Raw genomic sequence first — 12,093 nt, 5'->3', positions numbered from 1 at the left:
ACAAAAGAAATATGAAGAGGTACAAAAAGATAAAAGTATAGAAAGGAGCTCATCTCAGTTAGTTACTTTGAAAAAAAAACAGTAAAAATAAAATATATAGTGCATATTTAAATTTGGAGTGAATTTCCAATGCTAAACTTCAATTGGAAATTCTCGTTGACTTTATTGGAAATGGAATTAGATCGTGTCTGTTTAGTATTAACTTTTTTTTTATTATAATTTTTATAATTTTTTTTAGTTAATGCATTTAAGAAGTTATTAAAAAAAAATTATTTGTCATGAGAGAAAAAAAATAATGTGACATTTACCGTTTTTTAACATTTTAATGTTTTGACTTTTCTAAGAGCAGCTGACTTTTTTGAGTGTGTGCGTTGCCAAACTAGAGGATCAAACCTCTCTTGATTGGAAAAATTGAAATACATCAGAATAAATTTGACTTAAATATATTATTTTTTAGGATAATTTTTGTGCGGTAGTGCTACGTGCACCAATTAGTATACACTTGTATATCAATTATTATTATAATATCATTAATGACTCTATTTATTATATAAGTTACAAATATCAAAAACTTCTAAAATTACGCTAGTATGTAATATTAAAATGTTTTAAACTTCCATAATGGTTCTTAATTGAGTCTATTAATTAATTGCACGGTTTCATTAACCCTAAAAATAGATATATATATATATATATATATATATATATATTGAAGTCATAAAAGGTGAAGGTTGATTCTAACGTACCTCTCACTAGAGTAATGTTACGTACACAAAATTGAACACAGAAAAATTCTCAGAATATTTAATGTAAGATTGAAATTCTTGGTCACTCCATACTTATATATACATTAAAAAATAAATATACAAGCATTCATATTTATACACGTGTATACTGTTTAATTCACGTTGTTTATAATTCTGCTTCTTTTTTTTTTCTTTTTTTTTATTTATATTTTTTAAAGTATTTGAAACATGTGTGATGCCATGTTGTTGGTTTGGTTATACATGAATGATTAATGAAGGTGGATTCATACAATGAAGAAGAAGGAATCAAGAAGAATATTGGTGATCTTGTGTATATTTTTCTTCATTCTAATTTTCATATATCAGATTGAGTTCTCTTCAATCTCTCAGCTGAGTACTGCAAATTCAACAAGGAGTCATCAAGGTATATATATATTTTTTTCTCTCCATCTTTTCATGCTTGATTATACATATAATTTAAATTATATCCTCCCTTCATCCCAAATTATTTATGAATTTTCAACATTCATGCCTTTAATCGGGTTAGTAAATAATATATTTTCACAAACCAAAAAAAAAAAAAAACATTTTTTTTCTTCTACAAATTAAAATATCTCAATAAATAAAATTTTCAAAAATCATTGAGAAATTAATAAATATTAAAAAGTGTAAACGATTGTTTTAGATCTTTGAAATAGTGAAAATGGACAAATAATTTGAGACGAAAGAAGTATATATATACATATCAAGTTCATTTTGAGCAATTCACAACAAGTTTAAATTTACATCGCATATTTAGCATTACGTCTTCTTCTTTTCTTTTCTTTTCTTTTTTTGGGTGCAAATTTTATTAGTCTCTTCTTTTTGTTAAGCACTTATACACACTTGTTTTTGGTTAAATTAAAGCATGAAAATTCTCTATTAATTTATTCATAATTTTTTATTTTATTATTAGATTTGCTTCAATAACTATTAATCTATACACTTACTATGAGACCCACATTCTTCAGCAATTCACACTCCATTGCCAAGCCCAATCAAGTGCAACAGGTCCTATTCTAACTATCGTATCTGCTCACTCAGCAGCCCAACTGTGCTGGATCCAAAACTGGCCACTTTTTATGCTGTGGGCCCAACAAACTTGCTGGAAAAAGACGAGCCTTACTCTAAAAAATGGGCGAATTTCACAGTGGCCCAAATCAAAGATGTCACTCTCACATCCGGCCCACAAAGCCCACCATGCATGATCCAACACAATGCCCCAGCCCTAGCATTCAGTGCAGGTGGGTGCACCGGAAGCTTCTTCCATGAGTTCAATGATCGGTTCATCCCACTCTTCATCACCGTCAATTCAGTATTCTCTAATGATGAGGATCCTATCCTTGTAATCTCCAAATCATGCAATTGGTGGCTTCGAAAGTTTGCAAGTTTGCTTCGGAGTTTCAGCAAGCACCAGATTATAAACCTCGATAATGATACTACCACTCACTGTTTCCCTTCTGTCACGATAGGCCTCTTGTCACATGGTTTCATGACTATTGACCCAAAATTAATACCAAATCAAAAAACCTTGTTGCATTTCCATGCAATGCTAGAGAAAACCTATGGTGGCCAAAACCATCCTTTCATTTCCAACCTCTCTCTCAAATCCCGGCCGCGCCTTGTGCTGATGAGCCGTAGCGGTAGCATTGGCCGTGTGATCTTGAATAGGGTCGATGTGAAAAGGGCAGCAGAGAAGGAAGGTTTCCACGTCATCGAATTCGAACCGAAATTTGAGACTCCATTGGATGAAGTGTACACTATGATAAGTTCAAGCCATGCAATTGTAGGGGTGCATGGTGCGGCACTCACTAACTTCTTGTTTCTTCGGCCTGGGGCGGTGGTAGTGCAAGTGGTGGCGATTGGATTGGAGTGGATAGCAGAGGAATGCTTCGGGAAGTCGGCTCGGGAATTAGGGTTGGAATACATGGAGTATAAGATTGGAGTGGAGGAGAGTAGCCTAGGAGAGAAGTATGGGAAGGATGATGTGCTGATAAAGGATCCAATGTCCTTACAAAAGAAGGGTTGGTCCAGAGAAATTATGGACATTTACTTAGAGCAACAAAATGTGAAATTGGATTTGGTTAGGTTTAGGAAATATTTGAAGAAAGCATATGAAAAGGCAATTATCTCCATGGAAAAAAATGGTGAGCATGTGTCATGATGAAAGAGTCATATTACTCTACCTGTGTGTGATTGATTTTGTGTTTTAAACTCATTGGTCTGTAAATATTAATGGTGATTGAGTATCATGTTAAAATTCAAATATATTCCAATAATCCAAGATATTTAAAGCATCATTATTATATAATTTTTACCCCCATAATTTTCCACAAATCACCTTAAAGTCCAACCTAGAATAAAAAAAAATGAAACCTTCATGGCCTTAAAAACAAAATGCCTCTTGATTAAACAGAGATATAATTAAGATCATAGATTATTTGAGATAAGAACCACAAATCTAAAGCCCAAAAAATAAAAGATTTCATTTTGATTAATATTTTTTAACATATCTAATTATTTTTCTTGTAAATGAATAAACAAAGTCACAAGTGCTGTTTCATATAGATTTAGCTATTATATATGAAGTAACTTACAGTAGTAATGAATTCTGACAATTAATTTAATAAGACTCCTTAAATTTGACATATATGAGGTATGAAATCTAACAATTTTTTTCTTAAACTCAGCATTGAATGAGCATACTAAATCTTTCATCTTCAATATAAAAAAAAAAAACAAAACAAAACAAAACAAAACAAAACAAAAAACAAAAGAAAAGAAAAAGTGAACATAGATTGAAAAAAGAAAAAAAAAAAATCAAGGTGCACCAACTACAATTCAAACATTTTACCCTTGTGTGTTATTTCAAATGAGTATAGGAATACAGATAGATACAGAAAAATACATATACATTGGGACATGGATGTTTTTCAGAAGTAGGTTCTATCAATAAATCTTGTAAAATTTTAACCAGCCATGTATTTTTGGTGCTCAATTCTATTTGTAATGTATGTGTTCTTAGAATTACTAGTGTTACTTTTACAGTGTGATTGCAACATAAAAATTAAAGATTTATGACACAAACCATATGGACTAATCTATAAATACGAAATTTTATTAGTTCATAGTAATTTCAATAAAACAGAGAATTAAATGCATAGAAAAGAGAAATTGGAAAAAATACCTAAAAAGGTTAATTTGATACATTCCTCTTGAAAATTGATGGCCACATACTATTTAAATCTCAACAATTACAAACAACCTTTTTTTTTTCTTTTTTTTTTTAAAATAACTATTTCTGTCAAGTTGAATTATGAAGTGATTTAAACAAACTTTTACTCCATGCCCTGTATGGCTCAATATAATTTGGCATGAACTCTTATGGTTTATGAAAATAATCCTAAATAGCATATTTGGAAGAACATTATATAAGAAAGTCACAGGAATATGAGACCAAACAAGGGATGAACCCAACTAAACTCTACCAGACAATGTCGAGCATTACAAATTTTAAAATCTTTTAATTTTATTTATTTATTATTACTTGCTCAAGATAGAGCCCTATAATGTAAATCCCAGCTACTGACATTCACCAGCGAACCCATAATTCCTAAGGCATAAAAACAAACACACTTCAAATTGATCTTATAATCAAAACACAAAACAAACAATTGTTTGGTGTTGTAAACAAAGTAATAATAACAGCTATTTATTTTTCGGTCCAGCTTGTCTTCAGTTGGTGATCAAGACTGGACTGTCCAGTCCGGCCCTTTTTCGATAATTTGAACCGTTAAATGTGTAGAACTCGTCGAGTACTATATTCTTGTAAAAAATCACATTGATCAGATATCAATAACTATTTGATCATATCAGTATTAAACGGTTTAAATTAACGAAACGGAACAAAAACATGGACCCACGGGCCAAACTAGACGGTCCAGTCTTGATCTCCAATTAGAGACAAGCTGGACCCTTTATTTTTTAAATAGTCAATGGGATTCGAACCGAAGCATCTACTACACAATAACTATCACAGTGATGTTACATGCACCAATTAGTGTATTAATTAATATACCAACACTAGTTATGACATTATTATTGACCTCACCCATTATACAAATTACAAATACCAAAAATATCTTAAATTATGCAACATCATCAATTGGTACACTATTTAGTATATTAATTGATACATATAGCATTATTCTAACTATCATATTACCACTAAACCCAAGACACCAGTTCATAATAACCACTACTTACATATATGATGTATAATTCAAAGTAACTTGGTAATAAATCCAGGCTATTTAATGAGACTACTTAAATTTGAAGCTTGGGGAAGTAAATTTAACATAACTTAATTAAACCTAGCCATTCAATGAATTTGCTAAAACTTTCAGCATATTGAAACTGCAAAGGTCACAAAAACAAAAATTCAGTGGGCGTCAAGCATTATTGCATATCCTTGTGGGGTACTACTATTTTCAAGTAATCCATTCCGGTTAGCACTTCCCTCTTCATGTTATCTCAATACCATTCAGAGTAATTTCTATTTTCTTGGTTTTCTTTCTTTGTTGTTTTCATATGCAAAAGTAATATGGTTACTTTTTAGGTTCAAGTAATATATACGACAGTTTTAGGCTTTGTTTGAATGTTGGATTTGTAAATGGATTTATGAAGGGAAAAGAAAAAGAAATGTGAATGAATTATAAGCTAATTTCTTTTCACTTTGCTCTTTCCTTTTCCTTCACAATTTTTTCTTCACAAATCCAAGATTCAAAAACAACATTAAGGCACAACTCCTACAAGATTGCCTAGTCATCAAGAGATCAAACAACCATAATAATCTGAAGAAAAAAAGTGTTTATCAATGCAATTTTTGTAGAAATGCTTACTAAGAACAACAATTCACATGACAGACAAGTGAATTTTAGAAGTGGGGTTTTAATCAGTTGAATTAGTGTTTTAGGTTGTCATGTATATCAAAATGTAATGAGTGTACACTGCTTAATTTGTTCATATAGATTTCTTATGACATATTAATAGAAGATCTTTTTCTTTTTCTTTTTTCTTTTTTCTTTTGGTTAGATAAATCAAAAAGTATCCAAAAAGTAGGTGTTCCTTTCACTTATTACAGCCTTTATTAATTGTTAATATAGTAGCATCTCTTTTTCTTCTTTTCCTTTCTTTAAATTTGCAAAATATAGACATATACACATAGAACAAAACACTGGGAGAGTCCAGAGACCACTTGATCAAACACAAGTCATATAGCAATAGAGATATTACATCTAAATCCAATTCCTAGATTTGCTTATCAACTAAGCAAGGAAGATAAAATATGTGTCACACATACAAATACGCACATGCATACACACGCTGAGAGGAGAGATAAAGATGGGAACCAAACTTTTCCACAAAACCATTTCAACCTACGGAAGCATTTGACAAATTAGTTTCACCTAAGTTCCAATATATCTAAAATTATTTTTATCTGATGAAAACAAAAAGTCCATGCATATTCCACATGTCAAATGTATAAAATGAAAAAATATCAAATAAATCCCACCTATATTTACTGAGACTGTTTTAAACTGCATATTGGATTGTAAATTAAACTGCATTAGTAATTAATACCCTAGCCATTGAATGAGGTGGTTTAAAGTATTTTGCTTTAATGAAACCTAAATAGCCAAGAAATTGCAAGGTGCATATCTACTGCAGTCACTCTGCATTACCCACAGCTAACAGGGGAGTATGCTTATGTAAAACCAATCAGGTTGGTTTTCATATCACTGAAATTTCCATTTTCGCATCTTTTTCTATTTTGTTTGGTTCATGGGTCAACTATATTAAGAGATTCCATAGCAATATATATATATATATATATATCAATGAAAATATTGAACTGCCTTGTATGATTCCATAACCAAGCCATTATGTTGACATTGCAAGTGATTTTTGTGATTAGATGCTCTCCCTGCTTCTTTGTTATATAAGCATATTGTTTGCTGTAGTTTAGAAAATTTATGCATTAAATTGCAAATTTAGAACAACAGTGATTGCTTTCTCTAGGATTTTATAGGTATCATATCAATTTTCTCCAATCCAGTTTGGTGAATACCTATCTTGTTTGGCCAATCTAAACATAATTTATGGTTTTTTGTATCACGGGTTTTGTTGCCAAAAAAAAAAAAAAAAAAAAAACTCTACTTTTGTTGATTTTATTGCCAGGTTGGTCAATATATAACCCATTTAATGCGGAAAACTTCATAAGAACGTATTGCCTTTACACTGTTATATGAATAGCTAATGAATGTCATATATATATATATATATATGTATGATTTTAAAATAGATCATTTATTTATTTAAAGATGAATCTGATAAAATTATAAGAATATAATTATCGAAACAATCTATTTTTTACGGCCGATGATCCACAAAAGAGGTGATCACCAAAGTGGGACCCACTCCACAGATTCAACTAAACTTTCCAACCAGACCAGACTACACTTCTCTTCAACTCAGTCCCAACATAAAATCGTCTTTGATAATGTTGAGTTTTTATGATTATTTCTTCTGTTTTCTAACAGAAAAGGAATGCCTAGTGGTATGGTTGCTGAAACACTATGAGCAAGATTTGAATTGAAAGTTTGAAGTTCCACAGATTTCATCCACATAACCTTCAACAATTATGCCTGAAGCTCCACATTTGCGAGTGTCCAAGAAATCAAAAGTTTCAGCGACTGTTGCTGTGTGTTCAGCACTTGTGGTTTTTCTCTATCTCTTTGCCATCACTAACACATTGTCCAGAATAACTACAAGTTCAACAAGGATTCAAGGTATGTTTTCACATCTCCAATTCATGCCGATTTGTGGAGAAAAGGGAAAAGGAAAAACATGGGAAAAGAAAATAAAGCAAAAGAATCTAAATATTTTTCTATTGTTTGGATAGATTTTTAGGGAAAATGAGAAGAATATGTTTAATATATATAGATAAAAATAAAATAAAAATACAGTGCAAAAGGTTGTAGCATTTTTTTTCAATAAAAATACTAACCATTATCTTCTTTGTCTATGTATAGAACAGAAATGGAGTTGGGAGAGCCCAGAGTCCACACGGGCAATCAGCTGTGACCGTACTCATTTTGAATATGACATGTGCTATCTCAAGCATCCAACCATCATGGATCCAACGTCTGCAATTTTTTTCACAGAGGACCCCACTAACTCGACCCCACAATTGATGGAGAAGATCCGTCCTTTTCCTCGTAACTTTAAACACACACCGATTAATGTCGTGAGGCAGCTCACTCTCACCACAGCCCCACCCAATGTTTCTTGTGCGGTCACACACACTAGTCCAGCCCTAGTATTCAATGCAGGAGGTGACTGGACCACAAATTACTACCATAGCTTCAACGAAATCTTCATTCCGCTCTTCATCACCGTTGATACATTCTTCCCCGATCATGATTTCGTCATTGGGATCTTCAACTGTAGTCATGGGTGGGTCCACCACTACAACGACATATTATCAACCTACACCCGCCACCAGATCATCGACTTCAACCAAGAAACAGCTACCCATTGCTTCCCATCAGCAATCGTAGGACTCATATCGCACGGTGCCTCAACCGTGGACCCCACATTACAACGTAGACCCCATCCCAAGTCTCTGCTTGATTTTCGTGCCTTTTTGACAGCTAAATACTCCCAAAGCCACCATGCACCACCACCACCCTGGACCTCGAAAGGAAAACCCAGGCTTGTGTTTCTGAACCGCAATGGCACCCGCGGGATCCTCAACGTGGACAACATCAGGCGGGCTGCGGAGGACACGGGGTTCGAGGTGTTTATTTTCGAGCCCAGCAGAGAGTCCTCAATGCATGAAGCTTTTAGGGTCATCGATAGTAGCCATGCAATGATAGCAGTGCATGGCGCCGGACTAACCAACATGGTGTTCCAGCGGCCTGGTTCGGTGTTGATGCAGATGGTGCCAGCGGAGTGCTACTGGTTGGCGAGCCTATGCTACGGAAAAATGGCAGTTCGGTTTGGATTAGAGTATATAGTTTACAACATTGACCAGGATGAGACTGTATCTGAATGGGACAAAACTAGAGGTGTTGTTCCTCTGGAGAACTGGATAAATAACAAGGAAGGCTTACAATTCAAGTTAGACTTAGTTAAGGTTAAGAGGCATCTAAAGAGAGTTTATGAGAGAGCTAAGAAATTCATGCACAAAGAAAGTTTAAGTAGTAGTTATAAAATAAAGCTAAGCTGGGGACAAAAGTAAGAAGAAAATAAAGAATACAAAATAATCTATAAGTTATATTGGGGAAATTCAAAATCTTAATCCTGTTCTTTGCACTCTCTGTATGATCATGAAATGAAACCTGCCTCAGTTGTACTTTCAGTTTCTTGTACTAAGTATTTATGATATTAATGAAGTTCTTATTGGGCAAAAATAATTTAAAGTATATCTTTTCACGTCTTTATTTTAATTATTAAAATGTGTTTTCGATGAGATTTTCAATCAACTAAGCAAAACAAAGCAATGAACATTAGTATCAATTTCACAAAGCTTGGTCTCACGGCTAACATATAAGAGTTATGCTATAAAAAGTGTCAACGATTATCCATTGAGAATTGATATACTTGCCACAATACATGTCTAGTCACAAATCCTAGAGAAAATTTGTACCAAGAACAGCTTAAGTAAAACCCCCCAATCAACAGTGGGATTACACTAAACTTACTTAGAAAGTATTATCTTGGGAACTTGTATTTGAAATATTGCAAGGCCGGGGGACCCTATTGATTGTGTCACATGTATCAATTGTTTTTCTCACCTTGTTGAGAATCGGGCAATGTTCAGTTGAATCATTGAGAGAAAGAGAGGAGGAGAAAGCTATAGATTACATGATTTTTTTTGGGTAAATTATCAATATCCTCTGAGGTTTGCTTAAAATACATATTGTCCCTTGTGGTTTGAAAAATTACAAATACCCTCTTATTAGAATTTTTATTTAACAAAATTAACTAAAAAAATAAAATTCATAATTGTTCTCCTATATAATAATAAAATTACCTAAATTATTAATTGAAACATATTTTTAATATTATTAAAAACTGTTAACTGACTTGATGATTTATTAATAAAATGAATGATTTGTTATGAAATTAGAAATCTCAGAGAGGGGTGAAATATAATTTTCAAAATCACAGAGAGCGATTCGTATTTTAATCAAATTTCAAGGGATGTCTTTTTTTTTATCGACAAGATTGATTGATTTGACATTCTAAATTTCTAATCACTATATTAGTCAAATTTGATTCCTGAAACCACACAAATAAAATGTATCATCTTGATTACCATACGACATTATTATTTCTTAAAAATGTTTCGATCTTATCACCACAAATGTGTAATTGCTCTAAATTTCTTCATAGACAACACAAACTCTGCTGGATAATACATTTTTCTATTTTAAAAAAAAGATTGGAAATAAAATAAATAAATAAAAATTGATCCTAAAACTAACTTATAGAAAACAACCGACACAAAGAGGCTCTACCAGAAAACTTTAAGCATAAAAGACTACACCTAGGTGCTTTTTGAATTAAAGACCACACATCCCCACCCCAAGGGAATCCTTCCCAACATCATTAGCAAGTTTAATTTTGCTTCAAAACTAACCATACCAAACCAAACAAAGCATTGTGTCCCAATATCAAGTGCAATCCGCCATATGAATCGTTTTTCGCCATTTAACTTTATCAAGGTTATATGCTCAATTAAATTAAATTAATTTATATATTTTTTCACTACTGCATCCCAAGTCAACTTAGGTCAGCTTAGGTCTCTCCCTAGCATCTCCATTTATAGTGATCCTATTAGTTTCCCTTACTGTCGCATTCACAAATAGTGTTCTACATGACCAAATCATAACTTGTTCTGTGACGATCCCACCACGTATAATAATTAGCATTTAATTAATTAATGAGATTTGAATTTTTAATTGCCTATTATTCTCATTTAATTTGGGATTTATGAAAATTATGGAAACTGATTCGTATATAATTTTATTAAGGATTTATTTTGGAATTAGAAATTAAAAGCTTAAGTGACTCAAGAATGTGAAATTGACGAATTGAATTATTTTAATTTTGGGTATCGGACCATATGGGGGTTTAATTAAATATTCAATTCAGTTTAGTAAAATTGAGATTCGATTAATAAGGTCCAAATTGGAGTTAATTAAATTATGAGAATTGAGAATTGTAATTACTATGAATTAAATTTATTCATGCGGTGTCCAATTTAAATATATAATTTATTAACGGAAATTTGAGTCTAATTAGAAATTGAAGGAAGGCCTAAATGGTTTGGAAAATCAAAATTGATGATGACAATAAGTTTAATTTAATATTTGAAACCGAAGTCTGATTAAAAATCTGATTCAGAATGGTAAAAATTAAATATAATTAATTGGGCCTTAATTGAAGCCAAATAGACTAATTAAATTATATGGGATTTGTGATTTGACTAATCAAGATTAATTAAGATTAAATGGTGTTCAATTAAATTAAAATGTAATTGATTTATTTTTTTTATAAAATTATAATGCAAAAGGGGATGTTGGTGTGTTTTGGAAAGTACAAGGCAACAATGCTTTATGCATATATATACATCATCAAGTCATAGTTAGGGATGGCAATTTGAAACTGACTTGACGGGGACCCGATCCCCCGACCCTGATTTGAACGATTTTTTTTTCAAAAAATACCCCCGACGGGACGGAGATAGTATTAAAAAATCAATCCTCGATTAATTTCGGGTCAGGGACGGTGATAAGTGTCCCGGCCCCGGTTGTCCCCGAAGTGGTATATAGATATATATATTTTGATTCAGCAAAGAAATTTTTTATTAATGATGAAGCCATACATAACATATGGGAGTTCAAAAATACGGATGAGAAAGAAAAAAGAAGAAAAAAGGATAATCAAGCATAGTGTTGGTGAGAAACCAACACTAGCTCACAGGACCACAAACATTCCTAGCAGTGAGCAGATCAGCAGCAGAGCAGATCAGCAACCAGAAAACCACAATCCAGAACATTGACAGCAGAAGAATAGCAGATTCACCTAGAACAAAATCTGACCAAGAGCAACACTCCATACACAAGACCAATATAACAGTGACACAACACCAAAAAGGCCAGCAAAAGGCCACATAGTGACACAACAAAAGGCCAGCAGATTCACCAAAAAGGCCAACAGATTCACCTCAACAACC

The 12,093-nt window shown here is 32.5% G+C and overlaps 2 protein-coding genes across 2 annotated transcripts; both read left to right on the top strand.

The window, feature by feature from the left end:
* Nucleotides 1-1,037: 1,037 nt before the first annotated feature.
* On the top strand, nt 1,038-2,949 carry LOC114309483 (xylan glycosyltransferase MUCI21-like). Its single transcript, XM_028255219.2, has 2 exons — nt 1,038-1,170; nt 1,757-2,949. Exons 1-2 carry the CDS (start codon nt 1,038-1,040, stop codon nt 2,947-2,949), a joined length of 1,326 nt encoding a protein of 441 aa, XP_028111020.1.
* A 4,539-nt stretch (nt 2,950-7,488) lies between these two features.
* Nucleotides 7,489-9,090, top strand: LOC114309484 (xylan glycosyltransferase MUCI21-like). The gene is made up of 2 exons (XM_028255220.2): nt 7,489-7,636; nt 7,880-9,090. The coding sequence occupies exons 1-2, from the start codon at nt 7,489-7,491 to the stop codon at nt 9,088-9,090; spliced, it is 1,359 nt and encodes a 452-aa protein (XP_028111021.1).
* Nucleotides 9,091-12,093: the final 3,003 nt, after the last annotated feature.

This window comes from Camellia sinensis, chromosome 5 (genome assembly GCF_055761805.1).
Source record: "Camellia sinensis isolate YWXY chromosome 5, ASM5576180v1, whole genome shotgun sequence".
In the NCBI taxonomy this organism is placed as follows: Eukaryota; Viridiplantae; Streptophyta; class Magnoliopsida; order Ericales; family Theaceae; genus Camellia; species Camellia sinensis.
Note: the sequence above shows the minus strand (reverse complement) of the source record. Positions and strands in the feature narration are given on the sequence as shown.